The sequence below is a fragment of the Labeo rohita genome, chromosome 5 (assembly GCF_022985175.1).
Source record: "Labeo rohita strain BAU-BD-2019 chromosome 5, IGBB_LRoh.1.0, whole genome shotgun sequence".
In the NCBI taxonomy this organism is placed as follows: Eukaryota; Metazoa; Chordata; class Actinopteri; order Cypriniformes; family Cyprinidae; genus Labeo; species Labeo rohita.
The window spans coordinates 41,550,216-41,575,550 of NC_066873.1; the positions used below are offsets into that span (position 1 = coordinate 41,550,216).

A 25,335-nucleotide genomic window follows, 5' to 3' on the forward strand; every position below is an offset into this window, starting at 1 on the left:
GATTGTTTTATGCTATTTGTACTGAAACATTCATATCTCACACCATGTGATTGCTTGTGTTAATGTTGAGCAGTATATTAAAATCTGTTGTATTTACATTATTGATGTGGACATTAGTTGTGCAGAACACGGTATCTGTTTCTAAATTAATGTACAAATAAATCCTATTTTATTTTCATGGGGATTTTTAAATGAATTTCCTATGAGGAAATGATGTAATACTTGAATTGTCAAACATGTGTAGTATTTACAGTAAGGATTTATTTGTAGTTTGGGTGCACTAAGAGTTCTGTGTATTTATTAAAAGAAATGTATACTTTTATTCAGCATGGGCAGATTAAATTGTTCAAAAGTGACAGTAAAGACATTTGTATTGTAATGACAGAAATACTGTTCTTTTGAACTTCCTATTCAAACAAAAAAAGGAACACACTTTGTCTTTACAAAAAATATGAAGCAGCACAATTTTTAGGAAAGGTTTCTTGAGCAGCAAATCAGCATATTAGACTGATTTCTGAAGGATCATGTGACACTGAAGACTGGAGTAATTCAAACACAGGAATTAATTATATTTTAAAATATTTAAACTAGAAAAACCCTAATAATATTTTACAATATTGCTGTTTTTCCCCTGTATTTTTAATCAAAAAAGTGCAGCCTGGGTGTAAATCAGAAAATTCTTAAAACCTTTTTTTTTTTTTTTAAATATATAACATTTGAGAAGTAGTGTATTATATTGTTTTTACTCCCCTTTGCAATTTCACCTTAAAATGCAGAGACTATATATAATAAAGCCGATAATGTTCCATATAAAAAAACACAAATCAAAAGCAAGCCATATGAAAGAGTCCTGTTCTGATGAGATTTATTTAAAAGAAATGAACAGACTCAAAAAAAAAGTTCCATTAAAATACAACTCAAATAGCATTGTTAAACACAGTCAGTTTTACATGTTTTCTTTATACTACCTGTACATTAGACTTCACAATTGCAACTATTTTCAAATAACTTAAGTAACTTGTTTTTAAAAGTGCAAATTCATAATTCATAAATGGGAATTCCAAGACGTGGGTACATGGGAAAGTTCACATTTCCTTTGTGCAACAAGAGAGTGAGAAAGAATGAGTGAGCGAGTGAGTGAACGAGTGAGTGAGTCAGTGAAGAAATGCAGTGTCTGACTATGATTTCTGCTCTGCTCCTGTGGAGGACTGAGGCGTACTTTCCGGCTTTACTATCTGGTAAGTGATGAGATACTCTGGGTAGGCCTAGAAAACAACAATACACACGACAGTTACACTAATACATCACAGCCTGCAGTCTTTTCACTAATGGATGAAAACTGAATTTAAAGAGACAGTACCTGTTCTCCACGGTAGATCACATACTCAGCATAGGCCAGGCCATTGACACTGGGGCGGCCGATTACAGAATGATGTCCAGGGGGAGCGTGGGCCATCTTCATGGCACTGAACTGCAGGAAGGACTTTCCCAGTGTCACACGGCAGAACAACATTTGCCTGTGGGAAAATCAACGCAGAGGAGAAATATGACCACCATTCAGTGCAATAATGGACTATTTATGTTGCATTTCTTATTGTGTCAGGTTTGGTTATGTACCTGTGGCACAAATAACAGGACCGGTCTTTGTGAGTGGGGCAGCCGGTGCCACCACCGATGCCATAGACATATTGGTTACTCTTAGAGGAGTTCTCTGCAAAATATATGCCAGCGCCAAACATGCCACCGATATATGCATGACGCTCATCAAATCCTTTGTGGATGATGGCATTTATGAACGGAGATCCTGAAAAAAAAACCCAAATGCATAATTAAAATAATTTTTAAAAAGCATTTTAAGCATTTCTGTATCTAGTATGTTCACTAAGACTGAATTTTAAATTAAAAATACAATAAAAACATTAATATTGCGAATAATTATTTAAATTTTAAAAAATGTAAAGTTTTATTTTTGAATATATATTAAAACGTAATTTACTCCTGTGATCAAAGCTGAATTTTCAGCATCATTACTCGTCTTCAGTGTCACATGATCCTTCAGAAATCATTCTAATATGCTGATTTGCTGATCAAGAAAACATTTTAATGCTTAATATTTTTGTAGAAACCATGATAGATTTTTTCAAGGTTTTGATGAATATATAGTTCAAAAGAACAGCATTTATCTGAAATATAAATCCTTTAACTTTATAAATGTCTTTACTGCTATTTTTAATTCATGTAATGCATCGATTAGCATTAGTTTTTTGATTTAAGTCAGTTCAGCACTTACCATGAAACAGCATTCGTTCATTGTGGTGATTGTGATTTTCGTCAGCGATCTCTTTCTGCCTGTGTGTGTATCGCTCTCTCAGTTTTTTATTCACCACCTTCTGGATCTACAGGAAGATTTCAGTTAGATTTTGTTTAGAATAGAACAGACATACAAGAGATATCCATACAAATATCATATTCTCCAACATAAACTACCAGTCAAAAGTTTTTGAACAGTAAGATTTTTTAATGTTTGTAAAGAAGTCTCTTCTGCTCACCAAGCCTACATTTATTTGATCCAAAGTGCAGCAAAAACAGTAAAATTTTAAAATATTTTTATTCAAAATAACTGTTTTCTATATAAATATATTTTAAAAAGCAATTAATTCCTGTGATTTCAAAGCTGAATTTGTAGCATCATTACTCCAGAAATCATTCTAATAATCTGATTTTAAAAGTATTATTTTGAAAACAACTGAGTAGAATTTTTTCAGGTTTCTCTATTGAATGGAAAGTTCAGAATAACAGCATTTATCTGAAATAGAATAGTTACTTTTGTAACATTATAAATGTCTTTATCATCACTTTTGATCAATTTAAAGCATCCGTGCTAAATAAAAGTATTAATTTATATAGTTTCTTTCCCAGAAAAAAAATGATACTGACTCCAAGCTTTTGAATAGTATAGTGTATAATGTTACAAAAGCTTTTTATTGCAAATGAATGCTGATCTTTGGATCTTTCTATTCATCAAAGAATACTGAAAATAATGTACTCAACTATTTTAAATAATAATAATAATAATAATAATAATAATAATTCTGGAATAAATTTCTTAAGCATCATGTGGCACTGAAGACTGGAGTAATGATGCTGAAAATTTAGCTTTGATCACAGAAATAAATGACATTTTAAAATATGTTCTAATAGAAAACAGTTATTTTAAATAGTAAAAATTCACAATATAATTGCTTTTGCTGTATTTTGGATAAAATAAATGCAGGCTTGGTGAGCAGAAGAGACTTCTTTAATTAAAGAATTGACTGGTATGTTTTATGTAAACCCTTTAAGGACATCAATACCTTTTTAACAGAGTTAAATATCAATGATTAATGCATTTGGTGGGTTTTACCTTGATGATATTGTATCGACTGAAAACGCCACCTGCGTTTCCTCCATCCCTGTGCTCCCGAATTGTGCTTTGCATCTGTTAACAAAAAAAACAAACACTCATCACACACAGCTGAAGCAGATGGGTGTATGAAACAGCCTAGAGTTCTAAGTTCATGTTTGTACCTCTTCCTCAACAGATTGAAACTCTTTATCATCCACTGCCAGGTCAATCAAAACTGTGCCCTGATTGGTGCAGTGGAACGTCAGGTATGGGTTGGCACCTGTGTGTTACAGATAACGAGGTTCAAATGTATTGAAAATACTTCAATTCAAGCAGGAGCGGCATTTAGAAGCAGCTTTATGAGAGAGACACTTACCCTGCTGTCCTCCCAGCAGCCTCTCGATGCCTTTGATAAGTTTATGACGGTGTCCGTAAGCATTGATGCCGATCTCCTTGAGTTCCTCGTGACCCATATCGGCCAACACATCTAGAGTGATCTAATGAACACAACATTAAAAAGATGAGGAAAACTTGAAACATTGTGCCAGAAGAAATTCAGAAGTTCAAAGATGTCTCCATCTTTCTCACCTGTTCTCTTTCGAAGATGTCCCTCAAATGTTCAAGTCCCAGACTCTTCAGGAATTGTGAAATGTTCATATCCAGGACAGCTACAGGGCAAAAACACAATTTTAACAAATTAAATATGCTGGACAAGTTGACATTAAAACAACATCATATTAAACTGTTAAATGAATGCCAGAGTGATTAGTGTAGTCACTTCCCAAACAAATGACGATGTATACAGCACATTAAGTGTAGTCTGATCTCCAAAAAAATCTGATGAGGCAGTTCTTTTTAGTGAATCAAAACCATTTAGTGCATTTAATGTAGTCTGATTCCTAAATGGATGACTCTAACGAGGCTGTTCTTTTAGCAAATCGATCTAAGTACTCTGTTTCCTGAACAAATGACTGTTATGAGATGCTTCCTTTAAGTAAATCAAAGCCATATAGCACAATCAGTGCAGTCTGACTCCCGAACAAATAAGGTGGTTATTCTTAGCAGGGTTTGTACAGACACTGTAAAATGAAATTGCAAGACTTTCAAGGACTCCAGAGATCTTACTTATCGAACAATGTCTTCCATTTCAAATTCTAAACAAAGATGAATAAAAATATACTAATAAAAATGGCAGAAATAAAGTGAGGCACATGCGAAGTATTACTACTAAAGTATTACAAAGTTTACTGCAATTTTACTACAGTAAAACTATGGTTAAATTTAAGGGATTTGTATTTGTGTATACTATTTTTCGTTGTTTTGTTTTTATAACTGTACTGACTTAATGGTTTGATGTTTTGTTACTGTTTAAGGGGGAAAAAAAAATCTGGAAGAAAAAAAAGATTAGAGAAACTACTCATTCACAAATGAAGCAAATGATTCGCGATCTGCCCTCCAAAGTTCCGATCTAAAGCAAACGATTCACGAACACGCTTTGAAGTTCCAATCTAATCAAATGATTTAGGATCCACGCTCCGATGTCCCGATGTGTAAAATGATTCGTGAACCATCGTTTCAGATGAGGACTCTGAGCTCGGATTATAAATAATTCAAATCAAATCATATCATGTTTCTTAAATCATTTGATTTAAATCATTTCATTTGCGAAATAATTCACAAATCTGTTCTGATCTAAATCAAATGATCCATGATACGTGCTCCGAAGTCCTATCTGACTCAAATGATTCACAATAAACAAAATTCCAATCTGAATCAAATGATTTGAAAAACGTGACAAAGTCCCGATCTAAGAAAAATCAGCAATATGCTAAACAATTGGAGAACTTCAAAACAGTGAATCATTTAGCAAAGCAACGGCTTAACTGATTCAGAGTTTCAAAAAGCTCTGTTCCACCCGCTGTCACTATGTGGTTTTTAAAATCATTACAATCTATGTCAAAATTTGAAAATGAGTGGCTCTTTTCATTTGATATGGGTTTTGCTAGTGAATTGCTCGAAATGAATGATCAAAGTTTGAATCAATGAGTTTGAATCAATCAGAGTGGCTCCAGAGTAAGTGATTCAATAGATTTGGTTCATCTGTTCCTCTTTTCATGTCTTCAGCCATGTTTACATGACACTGTCAGTACTACTACTTGCTTAGCTCAATTGTTTTTTTTACATTAACTGATATAATCGGAAAGGGTATGATGTCTTTTGCAAGAAAAGATATGTGCTTATTAACAAAATTAACCACTTATTTTATAGACATATTGTCTTTTAATAGTTCAAGCACTTTTCAAGTACCTCTTCAGGAATAATGCTATTTTATTTAAGTGTTTTCCAGGCCTTAAATTTAAAAAAAAAAAAAAAAAAAAAAAATTAAATAAATTCAAGTTCTTCAAGCACCTTAAGCACTTTGTATGAACACTGTCTTAGTGAATCGATCACTCTAGCCTGATTCCAGAACAAATGACTTTGTAGTGAATCAAAACAGTACAGCTTGATCACAGTAGAACGATTCCTGAATAAATGAATTGTAGAGGTGCTTCTTCGTAGTGAATCACACCCATACAGACCAATCAGTGTATTCTGACTTGCAAATGGATGACTCTCTCGTGAGGTGGCTCATTATAGTTCTTTACACCACGTTGTGTGTAGTCTCATATCTGAACAAATGACTCTTATGAAGATGTAATTTTAGTGAATCATTGTCAGAAACAATGACACTTAAGAGGCAGTTCTTTTTTCACTATATCAAAACCATACAGCCTGACCAGTGTAATCTGATTCCTTAAATTATTCTTATGAACCAGTTCTTTTAAGTAAAACAAAGCCATACACCACAATCAACGCAGGCCGATTCCTAAACAAATACCTCTGAGACAGTTCATTTCTTTCTCACCATCTCCTTCCTTGCGCTCAGTTCCTGATGCCCCATCAGCAGGTCCTGTAGCCCCTCCACTGGCCCCATCGCTGAGGGGCCCGGCCAGGTTATCGATGCTGGAGGCAGCGGAGAGGCAAGAGGGCGTGGAGGCGGGTGATATGAGAGCGGCGCTGAGCACGGTGGCCTGTGGTTTGAAACAGCTGGGCAGGGCATCAGGGGGCATGGCGTCCATCAGCAGCGCACGGATGTCATCAGCCTGTGAAACAAAAACGGTTCAGTAAACTTTTTTTATGTCAGGTTTTACAGGGCTCAATTTAAGTCAACTTCTATCTTTTCTTAATTAGAGTATTATCTAACGGCTTTAGTAGTGTTGTTTACCGTGGCAAGGTCCAGAGCCGTCTGCCCCTCCTGGTTCTTCATGGTGGGGTCGGCACCATGTGCCAGGAGTAATGCACACAGCTGTGTGCGGCCCTTTTGTGCAGCTTCATGCAGCGGTGTGAATGCCCACTTATCTGTCGCATTCACACACGTGTTATATTTGATCAGGAGGGCAGCGATATCCACATGCTGGACAGAATGAGAAAGAAAGCAATTACAGAAGCAGTATTAATGACACAAATATGAAGCAGAACAACTGTTTCCAACATTGAAAATGATCAGAAATCTTCCCTGAGCAGCAAATCAGCATATTAGATGATTTTTGTAGGATCATGTGACTAGAGGAATATAATATTTCCTAGCATTACTGTATTTTGATTAAATAAATGCAGGTTTGGTGAGCATTAGAGACTTTTCAAAAATATTAAAAAGAAAAAAATAATAAAATAAACTAATTCACAGACCCCAAACATTTGAACAGTGCATAATTCCCTCAATCCCTTGATCCCTTTGTAATTTTCTATTCTACAAAACCCATTCATCATAGATTTATCATTTATCCAGATTAAGACCTGTGACCTTCCTGCATTCTCTTACCCCATATGAAGCAGCATTATGCAGAGGGATCAGTCCTCCTTTATCCTGAGCGTTTACATCTGCTCCATGCTCCAGGAGATACTCGGCCACCTCCAGGTTATTGTAACCAGCTGAACAAAAACAAACGAATCCATCATTAAACCACCAGTTGTCATTTTTACAGGATGACAGAAATGCGTGTTTAATGATGAAAGGGAGAATATGGCTTGTACGTTACCTGCAAGGTGTAGTGGTGTGGAGTTCCTGCCCTGTGTGTCTCTGCAGTTGATATTCTCAGGGCTGCAGAGTTTCTGCACACGGGCCAAACAGCCCTTCTTGGCAGCGTCCAACAAGGCGGCGTCTCCACGCAGAAGGTCCTGGATGTCCGTGTCTCCGTCCTTCACCATGTCCAGAGCCGTGTTTCCATCACGGTTCTTCTTAGACGGGTCTGCACCGTGCTAAATAAAGAGAAGAGATGTTACAGCAAAAGGGCAGTGTTACACTCTTAATAATCATCATTAATACCACATTAATTACATTTAAGAAAGTGAGGAAAAACTTGATTTAATGTAAAGGGCAGATGAAAAATCTGAATCTTTTTAGGTCACTGTTTGCTTGGCTATAATATTTATAGAATTTATATATTCCAAGTCACATTTTTCACTTTAGTTGTTAGCATGTTTTAGCACTCTAGCTTGTTGCTTGCATTTTTATAGGCTGATTACAATGTTGTTAGCATGATAAGCATGCTGTTAGCATGTTACTAACATGTTAGTATGATTAAGTTAATAGCATGATACTAGCATGATTATCAAGTTACTAACATGTTTATAGCCTGATTAGCATGTTACTAACAATTTTCTAACATGATTAACATATTACTAGCATGATTAACATGTTACTAGAACGTTACTAGCATGTTGTTGCCATGATTAGCATGTCACTACCATGTTTCTAGCATGATTAACATATTACTAGCACCAGTGTTGGGCATGTTATTGTAAAAGAGTTACTAGTTACTTCGCACAAATAGTAACGGAGTTAGTAACTGAGTTACATGATTATAAAAGTAACTAATTACTAGGGAAAGTAACTATTGTGTTACTTTTTTTTAGAAAAATGCTCAAATGTGTCAAGTAACTTGGATGTCCCCAATATTAAGTATGTTAAATGAATGAAATGGACACTAAATAGAATAAATTATTATTATAAATCATTGTACACTAATCTACTATAATGTATTTTAATGTTGATGTGAGAGACACCTATCAAATTAAAAAAAAATATTGTAAATATTATCAACCTTCTATGGACACCTTGGCAATAGAATAGCCATTGGCTAGTACATTTTGTTGTTGTTGTTGCTAGTTTTTTTTTAAATATCTGAAAGTACACTTTTGCTGTCAAGCAGTATAATATGATATTATAATAATTTAGCATTAAACTTTAGTAATTAGAACTACTAGAATAGCCATGTACGAATGCATTTGTCATGTTGACTGATCTTAGGACTGGTGGTGGTGCTTAAGATATTGTTTGTCATTTAGTGTATCTATAAAAAAGGGGGAAAAAATAATACTGATAAAAACTACTACGAATTCTACTACTAACAACAATATAAAATGCACTAAAGATTAATGATCTGCTGGGCTCATGAATATTAATTACGTTGTCTGCGTTCACTCGAACTGATTTGCTCAAATCAAAACAGGGACGATCATTGGTGAGCGCCAGCCAATGAGACTGCCGTTTGCGCATTAGTTCCGCCTACTACCGGAGAAACTGGCAGTTCTTAGAAGCTGAAGAATTCCGAAGGACCTCCGTTATTTTGACAGGAAAATACAACAAAGAATATTGTTTACATATAGTGCGTCAGTTCTGCATGATATAAAAGACTCTCTCACTCTGTATCTTTCTTTCACAACAAAATTCTCGTGATTCTGATTCTAAGAGAAAGCGACGGCTAATTGTGTGCCTTCACACTAGAGTCTACGGCTCATCAAATACAGGTACGCTACACATCCATTCATATGAACTGAAAAATAAATAAGTTATAATAAATAATAGTAACGCCGCATTTCATCGTCGGTAATGTTAACGGCGTTATAATGGGGGAAACAGTAATTCGTTTGATTACTCGTTACTGAAAAAAATAACTCCGTTAGTAACGCCGTTTATTTCTAACGCCACTATTCCCATCACTGACTAGCACGTTGTTACCATGATTAGCTAGTTACTAGCATGTTGCTAGTATGATTACCGAGTTACTAGCATGTTGTTAGAATGATTAGCAAGTTACTAGTATGTTGTTAACATGTTTTTGACATGGTTACCAAACCAGTAGCATGTTACTAGCATGATTAACATGATAATTATTGTCAACATGTGCATGATTTGATCTCCATCTGAAGTATCAAACCTTGAGTAGCAGTTTGCAGATCTCATATTTCCCCTTGGCTGCAGCCTCATGTAGTGGTGTGAACTTCCAAAGGTCCGCCACGTTCACAGACGCCCCATGTCTCACCAGTAACTCTGCCACCTCATAGTGACCGTATGAACATGCATTATGCAAAGGAACCAGACCACTAATAAAGAGAAATAAAGAGAACTAGTCAGAGAATTCCAACACAGAGCAATGACAGTCACACTAACTGAAATGATGATCATACCCTTTATCTTTAGCATGCACATCGGCCCCATGATGCAACAGGTATTCCACCACAGCCACACGGTTGTAGCCTGCAGCAAAATGCAGCGGGGTGGAGTGGCGGCCCTCTAGATCACGACAGTTCACGTTTTGAGGGGAGCACAGTTGCTACGGAAGACACACAAACATTTTTATTGACACGTCATCAAAAGAATAAACATTTGATTTTCTGACTGATTTTAAATCTTTAATACAGATGAAGTCTTTTTTTTTTTTTTTTTTTAAGTGTCTTATTTTCAATACATGTGCTATCTTATATCACAATGCAAAAGTGAAACCGCCATTTACCTTCACTGTGTCAAGGTCTCCGGCTTTAGCAGCCTCGAGGAAGCGGTAATCCACATCCGAATTACGAGGAGGAATGTTCTCTGGAGAAATTAATGCAGAAATATCATAAGAGATTCAAGAGATTGTGTTGTTAAGATAGTCAGACATATAATTCATTAATCATACTGTAATAAGACTCAAGAGTAATAGATGTAATACTGTAATAGTACCATTGAGTATTTGTTGAACAGCTTCATTGCCCATCTGTGACGCGGTGAAGCCCTGAAGTGAAATGATTGAAGGGTCAGCTCCGTAACTCAGCAACAGTCTGCAAGTCTGGATGTGACCAGCGAGGGCCGCCCTGTGCAGGGCTGTCTGTCCCAGTGTGTCCACAGCATTCACCTACACACACACGCAAAGGCTTACTATGAATATGAAGCAGCACAGCCATTTTCAACACTGATAAGAAGAAAAAAATAACTATATGTGACCCTGGACCACAAAACCAGTCATAAGCAGCACGGGTATATTTGTAGCAATAGCCAACAATACAAAAAATGGGTCAAAATGATTGATTTTTCTTTTATGCTAAAAATCATTAGGACATTAAGTAAAGATCATGTTTCATTAAGGCATTTTAAATTTACATTTTATCAAAACGTAATTTTTAATTTGTAATATGTAGGGCTGCACGATTCTGACAAAAATCATAATTTTCGTTTATTTCCTTGAAATTGTAACTGCGTTTATTAATTACGATTATCCCAATTTACATTGAATGATGTTTTGAATAGCTTTATACCACTATCTGAAGCAACTGCATGCCACATTTTATATATTGTTCCTTTTTAAATATACATAAATGTAAATAGAAAATAAAATAAAAAATACATTTTAAAAACAATAAGAAAAAAAACCTGTAGGAAAAATACACACACTTTCTCACACACCCACACGTCTTAAAGCAGAATAATAACTTTTGCTAGCAACATGCTAATTATGCTAGAAATACGTTAACAACTACTAATACTGGCTAATCATGCTAGTAACATGGTACTGACTTGTTAACCATGTTATAGCATGTTAACAGCATGCTATGTTTTTTTTGTTGTAATTGTGCCTTTGAATGATTACATAATTGTGGTAGCTTATTAGTTCAGCTTTCAGATGATGTACAAATCTCATTTTCAAAAAAATAGACTCTTATGACTGGTTTTGTGGTCCAGGGTCACATATAAGCATGATTTCTGACACTGACACAGGTAACGGTGCTGAAAATTCAGCTTTGCATTACAGGAATAAATTGCATTATACAATATATATAGGTGCTTAGCTGGTACCTTTGCTCCGTGTTTCTGAAGGACTTCAAGCACGTCATTATGACCCCGTTCAGACGCTACGTGGAATGGAGTCATAAAACTAGGAGGAGGAAGAATGTGATAAAGAAAGAATGTTACTTGCCATTTATTTGTAATTATTTCATAAATTTACTAGCAATTTATGAGTGAAAACCGTTTCAAATAATGTTTTTTCATATCTAAAGTCAAACACTTACTCCTTGTTCTTCTCATGAATGTTGGCACCTTTCCGCAGCAGCAGCTCTGTGACCTGTTTGCGTTTGGGATGAGGAGAGGCTACGGCGCAGTGCTGTGAACATCATAAAGAGATTTTAATAAAAACATCACTAAAACCTTCAGTATTCAGAGGAAACCAAATAATGTGCTCACCAGAGCAGAGTCGTGCGAGTGAGGGTGTTTGAAGCTGATGATCTCTTGAGCTGTTTTCTTGACCTTTGCCATGTCTGCTTCACGGGCTGCTTGCAAAAGCGTGTGTCCTTTGAACTCATCTGGATGAAGGAAATTGCAAAAAGGTCAAATGAGTGCCAACTAATAGGCAACTCTGCATCTTAAAAAAAAAAAATGCAAAAAAAAGGCCAAAGATTACCTAATGTGATGATGCTGAGTTTAAAAATATGAATAAAATCTTTATCACATACAGATGTTTTTTTTTTTTTTTTACAAAATAAAAGCATTTTGTAATTTGCATATGAGCTTTAAATGTACTTACCAAAATTTACTGCACTTACAAAAGCAGTCAAATGTTAAGGTTTAATGGTAAAAAAATATTCAAAATGTATCATTTAACTTACACTTTGCAAAGGCATTACAAAAACACATTTTAGTTAAAAAACTAAAAAAAAAACAAAAAAAAAAAAAACTTGGATGTAGTAAAAATTATAATTTGCCATTGTAAGATCAGCCTTCTCTTTTCAGGTTTTTAAATCATTACTTTAGACTTATCTTTTTAAAATGGCTTATGGTCTGGAGTAAATGCTGTCAAATATTTTATTATGTGTGATATTATCTTTGTTATAAATTTGTGATTTGTTTTTATGGTTAGTTTTTCATATATTTATTTAAACTTTTGTACAGCACTTTGGTCGACCCCATCTTTATTAAATGCACTATATAAATCAATAAAACTAAACTAACCTAAACTAAAATACACGCAGATGTAGTAGAAAACATCCAGGTCATATCTGCATTTTCTTCTGTCATTGTCCATAATTCTAACCTTGTAATCAGGATTAGGCATAAAACAATCCCATACATGTGAATATCAGCTGAGAACTGAACAAATAGTTGTAACCTGGCCTAGATAATAACAGGAATAATGTCTTTGTGGCAGCTTTTCTGGTGATTAAGGGACAATACAAGTGACATACTTCTTCACCTTATAAATGGCTGTCAAAAGCAAAGATGCCACGAAATGCATCACGTTTTGTGATAGAGCATGATGTGCTAGAGCACAACTAGCACTATTTTTGGAATCAGTACCCCAAATTAGTAAGAAACAAGTATTGGATATCACTCATCAAATACAATGCAGGGCGGTGATACTGAAGAGAAAGCAGCATGAATGTCACTTACAGGTGAGTCTCTCTTTAAGTTCAGGTGTGGGCGCCACATCCACTGCGCTTTTGCCGTGGCAGTTGAGCAGTGTGGGATCAGCGCCATGACTCAGTAGCAGTGAACACACCTCTACTCGATTCTTACTGGCCGCCTCGTGCAGCGGCGTGAACTGCCACAGGTCCATGGCGTTAACGCACGCCCCGTGCTGTGAGCGAGACACAGGAGACCATCAGTCATGTGTTTTAATGTAACTATTTCTGTGATGGGGGAGCAAATATATTTTGATCAGTAAGTACTGGCTGGATTGTTTCCTTTACCTTCAGCAGGAGCTCGGTGACCTCGTAGTGACCATAAGAGCAGGCATTATGCAAAGGAACTAGACCACTGATAAAAAGAGAGTGAAAGAGCAGAAAACATTTCAGAATTATTTAAAAATCATGATTAAAGAATTTAAAGCCAACATAAACTCAAAAACAGCTGTGATTACTTTCTTAACACATACACTACCACTCAAAAGTTTGGGATCAATTATAACCTAATATTTTTAAAGACGTCACTTATGCTCATCAGTACTGCTTTTATTTGATCAAAAACAACAATATTACAAAATGTTATTACAACATAAAATAATGTTTTTATTTTAATATACTTTAAAATATAATTTACTCCTGTGATGTAAAGCTGAATTTTCATCAACTGTTACTTCAGTCTTAAGTGTCACATGATCCTTCAGAGATCATTTTGATATAATACATCATATCCATATATTATTAGAATTATCAATGTCCTGCCAAATATTTTTTTTGGAACCTGTGATTCTTTTTTTCAGGATTCTTTTATGAATAAGTTAAAAAGAACAGCAGAACTTTTCTAACAATGTTTTAATTTAACACATCCTTGGTGAATAGAAGTATTAATTTCTTTCAAAAAGAGAAAGAATAAAAAAAATTACTTGACCCCAAACTTTTGAACAGTACTGTATATTGTCAGAAAAGATTTCCATTTTAAATAAACATTTTTTTTTTACTTTTTATTCAAAGATTCATGAAAAAAAAAGGTATCACAGGTTCCAAAAATATATATTAAACAACACAACTGTTTTCAACACTGATAATAAATCAGTATATTAGAATGATTTCTGAAGGATCATATGACAATGAAGACTGGAGTAAGGATGCTGAAAAATTCAGCTTTGATCACAGAAATAAATTAGATTTTTTATATATATTAAAACAGAAGAATGTTGTTTTACATCGTAATAGTATTTCACAATATAATTTTTTTTCTGTATTTTTGATCAAATAAACCCAACCTTGATGTGCATTAGAAACTTATTTAAAATACATAAAATCGTACTGATCCCAAACTTTTGAGCGGTAGCGTACTTCTGGTCTTAATTTATCAGCGCATGTTACTCAAAATAAATAACTTGTATATGAAATAAAATATTACATGCAAGAAGGGTTGATAAGTTTTTTTTATGTTTTTGAAAGAAGTCTCAAGCCTTTATTTAAACAAAAATCCGTAAAAATAATAATATTGTAAAATATTATTACAATTTAAAATAAATGTTTTCTATTCTAATACATGTTAAAACGTAATTTATTCCTGTGATGCAAAGCTGAATTTTTAGCATCATTGCTCCAGTCTTCAGTGTCACATATCAATCTAATATGCTGATTTACTGCTTAAGAAACATTTCTTATTATTATCAATGTTGAAAACAAGTGTTCTGCTTAAAATTTATGGAAACTATGATTTTTCAGGATTCTTTGATGAATAGAACAGCATTTATTTGAAACAGAAATCTTGTCACTGTAAAAACAGGTTGCATTTCATGTTGACTTCCATACTGGACACCACATGTTAAAGAGAAAGTAAGTCGTAGATGTTGCTCACCCTTTGTCTTTGGCGTGGACGTCAGCACCGTACTGCAGCAGCAGCTGCACTATACGCACTCGATTATACCCAGCGGCCAAGTGAAGAGGAGTGGACTGCAAAAGAACCAGAGAAATATTAATAACCTCTCTGAATATAATCAAGCTAAATAAGTGATCAACAATAACACAAGTGCACAAAGCCCAACCTCAAATATAATTACGTAAACCTGCTTGTAACCCATCCCATCATTAGTTTAATCACTACAATGGCTAACTTTTTATGCAGTGAGCTGTTCTGTGTAATGTATTTCTGTTCTGAAACCAAGTTCATGATGTTTTGTGATATAAATTACAAAGCCGTTCCTATTCTAGCATCCACTTTGAGTTGTAAGCATATATGGACGTAACTTTAACGTCTTAAAGAACATGTAAAGGCCTACTCACACCAAAAACAAAACAAAAAAGAAACAAATCACAGATTAAAGCTGACTTTTTCCACATGTACAGTTAATAAATAGGATGTTTTTTCTGTACTGAATTCATTATACAGTTATGCAAGATATTCAGCCTACTTATTAGGAGGTGTTGTATAGCCACTATTTATTTGTGTCTAGTTTGTTAATTTATTCCCTTGTTTTTAGATGTTTACACCAGTCAGTTTCTAACTTCTCATTTGACATATGCCTTAAAAGGTGAAAAGTTTAGTGTTTCTACCCATAATCCTTAAGACAGAAGCACCAATCAGAGAAAATCAACAGTACCAAGAAAAAAGAAACAGATGCAAAAGAGCTCGGCGCCAACCACAAACTCCCATGAAGCATTGCAAGTGACACAAGAGTCAAGTATCCAACATTACTTGCATTAAAATTAAACATATATTGGTTTTATCCTTATATTGGAGGACTCTAAACCAATAGTTTTATACTGTGCTATTGTTTTTAATAAAACAACATCATTTGCATTGCTTCAAGTACACAGACCAGCAAGTTTGTAATGCTCCTGTCAGAGTGGTTGGTTTGGTTCATGGCTTAAAGCCCTTCAATGAAAGATTAATTGAAACTCCTTCAAAGAAAATGGGGCCAAAAGTAATACTATCTCTGAACTAATAGGTCACTGTTGTGAACTACTGCCTCTTGGTGCAAGTAGGCCTTTATATCTGCGATCTCTCTTAACAACTGAGGCTTGAGCCTCAATCACTTACAAAAAGATAATAATAAGTGACTCAAATTACTAGTAACTTATAATAGTCTAAGCATAAAAAAGTTACAAACTCATTCCCAGGTCATGCAGTGAATAATGAAGAAAGAATGGTGACATGCCTATATGACAGGCTCAGCCTGAACACAACCACAGCAAAACAATCAGCATGACAACCAATCTCAACGCAGCCATTTAGTAATAAAGATCTGCCCCAGAAGTATGATGCATTCTCTGAGAGAATTATATTAATCGGTGCAGGATGGAGAGGCAGCATTCATGTTTATAATCACTATTATGATTACTAAAATAGTACAGCACAAGCAATGGGCAACAGTGCAATGTTTCTAGCATACACACAATGGATCTAAACAGGACAGGATGTCAATCAGAAATCAGGAGTTAAACACCACGTTCGTGGAGAGCATGCGTGCTGATCACAACAAATCAAACAAACGAATTCAAGAATGTGAGGCGATGCATGGATGCAGAGGTTGGGTTTAGGGGTGGTAACATGATGGAGCTCTTGCAAAGGCAGATAATTTAGAGGAGTGTGGTAAAAAAGTTAAATAAAGAGGTAAATGAAAGCCTTGTTTTCAGAACCTGCAGGAATCAACGAAACGTTAGCCGAGCTATTGGTTGATTGATGGATTGTGACCAGCAGAAAATAAGGCAGGTTTCTGTGCGATTTAAGTGTGAACCAGCATATGGATGGATTTTTTTTTAGGGACAAAAATTAAAAACAAATCGTAAGGAAAAAAGAATAAAATCACAGAAGACCAAATAAAACTAATTTCTGTTTCACAAAATAAACTTACCAGCATTTTTTGTGATGTTGACTGAATGTCGCCAGAACAAAAAACAAAACAAAACAAAAAATTAGCTATAAACTAACATATTATCCATCAAAGCTGACTGTGGTGCTTAAAACCTAATAATTTACCAGCTACCACATCCTATAATAAAATAATGAAAAATGTTTAGCTACTTTAGTTTTGTAAAAAAAACACTGTATATTCTTTTTAGGAATCAGTTCACACAGGAAGATAAATGCTATAGCCGATTTGACATTTTAAATGACTAATATACTAATAAACACTACCGTTCAAAAGTTTTGGCTCTTTTTTTATGTTGTTAACAGACATATTTTACACTCATCAGGGTTGAAATTACTTGATCAAAAATACAGTAAAAACAGAAATATTATTACAATTTAAAATCATTAGTTTGTATTTTAATATCTTGTAAAATATAATTTATTTCTGTGATGCAAAGCTTAATTTTTTTTTGCATCATTACTCCAGCCTTCAGTGTCACATGATTCTACAGAAATCATTCTAATATGCTGATTTGCTGCTTAATAAACATTTTCAATTGAATTTTTGTGGATGCATTGTTTTTTTGATAGTTTAATAATTTAGATACTTTTAGATACACTGATAAATAGAAACTTAAAAATAACAGAATTTAGTTGAAATAGTAATGTTTTATAACATTATAAATGCCTTTACTGTGACTTTTGATCATTTTAATGCATTTGTTTACATTTAATCAATTTAATCTTCGTTTATTTGAAAGTATTAATGTCTTTAAAATCCCAAACTTTTGAACGGTACATATTCACACAAATTAATGATTGAAAATGACACACAAAAATATTCATTTTTGCACAATATTTCCTCAATATTCTCTACACAACATAATGTTTAATACCATATCAGTTCTATGCTCATGTACTGTGCTCAAAAACAATACCATGCAGCATAATATACAATTTTTTTAGCATTAACCTTTCCACGCAAATAAACTCTGGCTACAAAACAAAATGTCACTCTACGGTATGATGTCACTGCCAATATACGCAACTATGTAGAGTACGTTCAAGTATTATACTTGGTGATCAACTATTTACATTTACGGATGTAGAAAAAAGTGACAAAGGAGGAACAAAGCAATTTGCTAAAGAACAAAGCAATGTGTTAAACTATAGTGTCCTGTATTTGATGTTAACCTGCTACTCTAAAAATGAGATCAAGATCAGTATCGGAGTACGCAAATGAAATAGGAAGCAATACTCAGCCTCAAAAACAGTAATAGTTCTTTCTATCAATATACTACAGTATGAGTTACAGTACATAACTCCACATCCACCATGAGATGAACAGGAGACTAACAGAGCAACAAATCCACAGTGAACTCTTTCTTAAAAAGCACTTCTGATATAAAGACACATAGGTCTGGAGGGAGGGAGTGACCTGAAATGATCAGGGATGACAGAGGATTTGAGGGGAAATCGAGGTCCTGTTATTATGTTGTGATTAGAGGAAGAAATGGATCAAAAAAAGCTTTGGCCTAAATCTTCATGAAGGTCACAGGTGCATTCAATAGCATCAAAGAACATCTGAAATCCCTTATAAAAATAACCGACATCCAAAAGCTGCCCAGACTGAACCCAGGACCAGTTTAACCTCGAAACAAACATTATTAAATGACATCAACCATATGTCCAGACTTAATGTCTTCATGGGTAAAACTAGGGCAGCGCTGTTTACTCTAAACATAGAATTACGGAAAGAAAAAACTCAAACAAGGGGGATTTGGGATTGTCTTGACCTACATATATGTCATTTAAACAACCAATAAAATATATGAAATCACATCCTGCGTTTGAGTTTAAACAGAGCTTGAGTTTAGAAACAACAATCAGATATACTTTCTAAAATAGTCATAGTTGGCATTTACATCTTATCAGATATATCAAATGTTAAACGCAACATTATGGAACATTTTGAAGATTAAATCAAGTAATGCTGATCTGTGTTACCTTGCGTCCATCGCTGGCATGACAGTTGACATTAAGCGGGGTCAAAAGTGCCATCAACTTTTCCTCATTTCCACTCCTAAGAAAGAGGTTTTCCAAACAAAGGGAGACAAACACTTAACTTAGAGAAGACATTTATGGATCAGTGACAGTCAAATAAGATTCAAATGGCAATATCTTTTCAAATATGCACAATGTAAAACTTACTGTAAGTTTCAATATAAAAATGTCAAAAACATCTCATTCTGCTATTCTTGGATTTCCGAAGTCAAAGTTTTCTTAACATTAACATACAACTGTGCCAGGTTATGTGTAGCACCTACAGCTCTGTACATTTTCCCAACATTCTTCTCAAAGGACTCCAACATAAGAAACAGGATGTGAACAACCAGCCAAAAACCAACTTATTGAAGTAATAAACTTAGCAATACAGTGATATTAAATTATATTGTGGCAAAAGCTCACCTCGCTGCTTCCAATAGCTCATCCTTCTTATATTCACCTGATGAATTAAAACAGACAGGAAGTGTCAGATAGTCTTGATTTGAAAGATTCATTAATGAATGTGTGGATGTTTTTAATGTTACAATGCCTACGTTCAGATTGGAATGCTAACATACTGCTTATCATAAAGTACATACCTTATTGGATTAGTATGTGAAATGGTATGCAGGATGCAACATTTCAAACAAATGGGTGTTACATTCACCTCACCACATTTAATTTGTGAGAGGCATCAGGTTGGCATTTTAATTAAACTTTGTGTGCAAATAATTACACATGCAGCTGTCCGATCAATTAATATTCAGACTGGAATGCAGTGCATTGTGGTAAACAGCACTTAAAAAGCATGCTCTTGCGGTATTGGCATTCTAGGAAAATTTACTTTATACAAGCTAGTAGCACGTAGTAAACTCATACTCCATGTGCATTTACACGTCTGCTCATCAGATTATGTGTGCTGTCAATGACTGTAAAGCAGATGTGCATCTGTATATGTCTCACCGGTGAGGACTGTCTTTGCAGAAGGGTCTGCCAGGTCCAGAGCGGATTTGCCGTCAGTGTTTCTGATGTTCGGATCAGCACCGTGCTGAAGCAACACTGTAAGAAACAGAACCAAGCAATAGTGTCACCAGTACTGAAACTGATAATACCAAAAACCAGATAATGTTTTATGTTGTTGTCAGTAATTATAATTAGAGTTTTTCCATCTAAAGTGTTTTTACTACTAGTGTAGTTACCTAATGTTTATATATATATATACATATTATATATATTAAAGGGATAGTTCATTCAAAAATGAACATTTTGTCATTAATTAGTCACCTTCATGTTATTCTAAACCCGTAAGACGATTGTTCATCTTCGGAACACAAATGAAGATATTTATAATGAAATCCAAGAGCTTTCTGACCCTGCATAGACAACAAAACAACTACCATGTTTAAGGTCCAGAAAGGTAGTAAGGACTTTGATAAAATAATCTATGTGACATCAGTAGTTCAACCTTATTTTTATAAAGCTATGAGAATGCTTTTTGTGAACAAAGAAAACAAAATAATGACTTTATTCAACCATTTCTTCTCTTCTCTTTCAGTCTTCGATGTGCGTTCAAGACGGTACCACAACGGAAGAGAAGAAATGGTTAAATAAAGTCATTATTTTTATGTTCTTTGCACAAAAAGTGTTCTCGTAGCTTCATGACACTACAGTTGAACAACTGATGTCACACGATAGTCCTTACTACCTTTCTGAGCCTTGAATGTGGTAGCTGCGTTGCTGTCTATGCAGGGTCGGAAAGCTCTCGGATTTCATCAAAAATATCTTAATTTGTGTTCCGAAGATGAACGAAAGACTTACAGGTTTGGAACAACATGAGGGTGAGTAAATAACTGGCAGAAAGAAAATAATACTATCGACTAATATTGATATTTTCACCAACATATTGCACATCCCAACCAGTCACTCAACAAAAAAAAACTCTGAAGAAATAGTTTTACACAAAATAATTACATTTTTCAGAACATTTCAAACCTGTTTGAAATTTTTTCCTCATTAAACACAAAACAAGATGTTTAGCAGTGTTAATGATACTGACAAAAAGCATCATCATATCATCTACATCAGCTTTAGTATCAGCTTCAATATCTGTCATTAACTAGCTAATTTAGATGTTCCTGGAGCGTGACAGATACATTATTATGGGTGTAAATGATCCATCTAGTCTCTCAAATGATACGAGAGCAAGAAAACTGCATACTTATGCTTACTAATGTTGAAAACCTCATGTTATGTGGAAATGCCACACCACCAGACTGAACATAGGTAAGATTTATGTGGAGCAACATCTGTTCAATTGATATCAGGAGATATGGCTGGACGATATGACCTAAAATGAAAATCTTGATTAATTGATCATTTTACCTCGCTTACGATTAATGAACGATTTTTTGATTCATTTTTCAGACCTTGTAGTTCATTAAAAGTTTGTACTGTAAATATACTCAACTATTAAAGGTGGGATTTTCCTATCTTTGTGATTTTAAAATAATCGGACGAAACAAATTATTTACGGTTATTTGCTGAATATTTCAAACATTTGAAATCAAACAACACATTGCTTGAAATTAAGACATCTTATGAAAAAACAAAAGCTGTAAACAAAAGCTTACAACACTTGGTCTTCTGATTGGTCTACTGTTTTGAAACTGACATTGATGAGCAGTGCTGCATACAAAAAGGTGAAATTCTATTAACTTGACACAGCATCTTAAACATGCCACTCACACAACAGTCCGTATACCTGTCCGTACAGCAGCAACACTACACACGCGGTAGTATTTAAAAGGAGTATTTTTAGTATTTTTAAGGAGAAATTATTAACAGGATTAAAAAACAAAATAACCAACACAGGAAAATTATGTCGTTAGAGGTTCTGCATTTCAATTGATTATTTTTCATTGTCCAGTTATGACATGTCCCTAGCAGAAGGTAAAACGAATCAACTTAATTTTTTAAGCTTATGAAGGTCTTACTTGTTTTTTGAGCTCCTGTTTAATATAAAATACAACTTTTTATTGTTTAATTATTTAATAATTCTAATAAAATCTCCTTCTGATATCATACTAATCAGTACAATTTTGACCAATAACAATATTTTCACCAATATATTGCACGTCACTCTCCACACTTTGCCAAATAACTCTTACGAAACCATTTTAAATAAAGTAACACACTGTACTCGGACAAACCCATTCATCACGTACTAATGCAAACTTCAGAGATCCTGTCAGTTTTCTCACTCACACACAGAGTGCTGTCTCAGCACAGGGGTATTCAGCAGTGCTCTATGACATCAGGGTGCAGGAGACAAATACTGCAGGACAACAACATTGCTATCACAACACAGCAATACTGCAAAACCAGCTCTATCGACGGCCGCTGCAACGACACACAATGTTGACTGTGTCTCAATAGATGCCTGATTCATTGCTTTTCTGCTAGGGATGTGCGATATATCGGTGACCATCAGAATTTGTCTTATTAGAGCTGTTTTAATGATCAGAATTTGTCTGTTTGGACTGTAATTGGAAAGAGAAAATTTCTCAAATTAATGCATACCAATGCACACGTCTATTTTGCCCTTGATGGCGGCCTCGTGCAGAGGTGTGTAGTTCCAGTTGTCTCTTGCGTTGGGGTCCGCGCCGCTACACAGCAGCAGACTGACCACCTCCGCGTGCCCGAATGAGCATGCATTATGGAGCGGGATTAGACCGCCGTCATCGCGGGAATGAACATTTGCTCCAGTCTGCAGGAGATGCTCTACCACGTCCTTCCTGCCAAAGCCTGTCAAACATTACATAGGACAATTGGTTTAAAATGCAACACATCTAATAAGATGACTTTAATAAAAAAAAGACATATCAGATCTTACTAATATCTGATCGAAAAGAAATGATTTGCAAGTATATCAGATACACATCCTTTTAAGGCATAGTTCATCCAAAAATGCTGGATAAGTTCATGACATTTCAAACCTGTTTGATTTTCATTCTTCATTAAACCCAAAAGAAGATACGATAATGAGCATCATTCTCAGTCTTTTATTTATCAACTTTAATAACTAGCTGTCATTACTTAGCTAATTTAAATGGTCCTGACAGTGACAGATGCATTTTAAGTGCAAACAATCCAAATATAGTCTCTCAATTATAATGAGATCATGAAAACTGCATCCTTATGCTTACTAATGCTGAAAATGTCTCATTATGTAGAAATTCCACACTGTGACTGAACATGGCTGATGTTTATATGGAAGGATGTCCATTTAATTAACAACAGGAGACAAGATGCAAAATCGGAACTTTTTAAGCTTATAAACATCTTTATTTAATTTTCTTTTGACTCCTGGTTAACAAATTTCTTGGTATACCCAATTAGAAATGGATTTAGTCACAGAATGCACAGACTTATAGATAATGCCAAAATAGTTCATCTGTTTTCTTGCCCACAATGATTTTAAACCATAAGAGTTATGAAATGTAAACAGTTTGAACAGATATAATTGTTTACAGACATAGTCTGTGGGAAATTTAGTACTGAACAATTATGTGTCAGTCACATAAAATCATCTTTTACTCATGTATATTTGAATCAAACGACACATTATGTAATTTTATAACATGACAAATAGCCACTTACAACACTTTTGTATAAAAACAACATTTTATATATATATATAAATATGTATACTTCCATTGAAAAAGCTCAGATTTGTATAATTAAATCTAGTGGAACCAAAATCCACAAAGGTGACGTCTTGTCGTTTCATAAGGTCAAAAACAAAGCGAGATGCTTACAGACACGCATTATATTTGGCAAATACATAAATACAGACCTGCAGCGAAATGCAGAGGGGTTGATTTTCGTCCGGCCATGTCTTTGGCGTTCACATTAACCGAGTCCACCAGCCTCTTCACCCGCGACACATCTCCATTCCGACAAGCCTCGAATAGCTCTCTGAACGCCCCGCCGGCCCCGCACACTCCGTCCCCGGGACTGGCCGCTCCTGAGCCGGGGCTCTGGCTGCCTGCGGTCGCGCTGGAGCTAATGCTGCTGCAGCTGGAGCTGCCGAGTGCTGACGACGCTGCGGCGGCCGCTGCTGTTGCTGGGGCGGGCCGGTCTGGGGAAGAGGCGGAGGAGGAGGAGGCCGCTGCGGACTCCATCGTCGATCCGCCGCATTCCGCTGCGCCAGTGGCCGATGGGCTCAATAAACTCGTCGATTCAGGAATAATCGCGGACGGCGATTCGGGTGGGGGGGATGCGATCACAGCGTTCCGCGGAGACGGCTGCAGGCTGCTTTGTTGGTGCTGTGAGGATCGACGGGACACCGCCATTTTCCCCCCGAAGCTCCGTCTGTCAACAATAACAGCTGGAGCCGCTGCGCTTCCGCTCAGTGTGAGGAGACTTCCGGTTGGAAGCTAGGCGCTACGGATTACATTTTTTTATTCCACATTTAAATTAATTGTAATGTAATTAATGTGTGATACATAACTTTACATATATTAAAATTATAGTGACCGTGTGAAGGAATACTATCTATCTATCTATCTATCTATCTATCTATCTGTCTATCTGTCTGTCTGTCGTTTAGTAGACCTATCATTGATGTACTGTTACATTTTTTGATATTTTAAATAAATTTAGGCAGTTTTGTTGTTTTTTTTTTTAAATTCGTAATAGTTGTTGTATTGTGTATTTGTATTATTATTCTTATTTTAAAATACGTATATAGTTTTTTAAACTAATATTTATTTCAGTTTCGTTATTTTTTAGCTAAATAGCTAAACTAAATAAAACTAATTAATAATGCTTTGGCGACAACCTCAAAGAAATTCAGTTTCAGGTTTTTTCTATGCATCTTTCTGTCTATCGATCGATCGGTCTGCTAATTTTAGTATTACTGAAATACTATTAAAAGTTTTTGATATTCTGAATTATAGTGTCAGCATTTTTTGTGTGTGTTTTGTCATTTTTATTAGTTATTGTACGCCAACATATATTTTTAGGTAACACTTTACAAGGAGGTGTCATTCGTTGTATTAACTAACATGAACGTACAATGAATATTACATTTATTATAGTATTTATTAGTCTTTGTTAATGTTAGTTAATAAAAATACAGCCATGTTAGTCCACAGTGGACTAATGTTAACAAACACAACTTAACATTTACATCACAACAAAAAGTGAATGTTGTAAAGTGTTACCCTTTTTTATTTTACTTATTGATTTGTTACACTAAATGAAAAATGAGAAATATTGC

The 25,335-nt window shown here is 35.0% G+C and overlaps 1 protein-coding gene across 4 annotated transcripts; it reads right to left on the reverse strand.

The window, feature by feature from the left end:
• Positions 1-835: 835 nt before the first annotated feature.
• Positions 836-24,455, reverse strand: tnksb (tankyrase, TRF1-interacting ankyrin-related ADP-ribose polymerase b). Of its 4 annotated transcripts, none has more exons than XM_051110049.1 (28): positions 23,908-24,455; positions 22,632-22,856; positions 20,016-20,111; positions 19,476-19,512; positions 19,014-19,089; positions 17,008-17,028; positions 15,012-15,106; positions 13,430-13,496; positions 13,131-13,317; positions 11,928-12,046; positions 11,756-11,847; positions 11,541-11,619; positions 10,431-10,602; positions 10,222-10,301; positions 9,896-10,041; positions 9,646-9,811; positions 7,465-7,684; positions 7,248-7,357; positions 6,651-6,839; positions 6,291-6,528; positions 3,974-4,053; positions 3,762-3,882; positions 3,568-3,665; positions 3,404-3,478; positions 2,291-2,396; positions 1,618-1,804; positions 1,361-1,517; positions 836-1,265 (listed from the first exon to the last, which is right to left on the reverse strand). In XM_051110049.1, the coding sequence occupies exons 1-28, from the start codon at positions 24,404-24,406 to the stop codon at positions 1,179-1,181; spliced, it is 3,825 nt and encodes a 1,274-aa protein (XP_050966006.1). In that variant the 5' UTR covers positions 24,407-24,455; the 3' UTR covers positions 836-1,178. The 4 variants fall into 4 exon arrangements, with proteins under 4 accessions (XP_050966006.1, XP_050966003.1, XP_050966007.1 ...); XM_051110046.1 differs by having other exon boundaries at positions 6,264-6,528; XM_051110050.1 differs by lacking the exon at positions 17,008-17,028.
• Positions 24,456-25,335: the final 880 nt, after the last annotated feature.

Excerpts from the sequence above, each read along its gene's own strand:
- tnksb (XM_051110046.1), bottom strand. The coding sequence starts at position 24,406 with ATGGCGGTGTCCCGTCGATCCTCACAGCACCAACAAAGCAGCCTGCAG. Across the intron at positions 20,112-22,631 it reads CAAAATAGACGTGTGCATTG|TGTTGCTTCAGCACGGTGCT; the intron begins GTATGCATTAAT and ends TGTTTCTTACAG. Across the intron at positions 10,603-11,540 it reads TTCAGAAACACGGAGCAAAG|GTGAATGCTGTGGACACACT; the intron begins GTACCAGCTAAG and ends GTGTGTGTGTAG.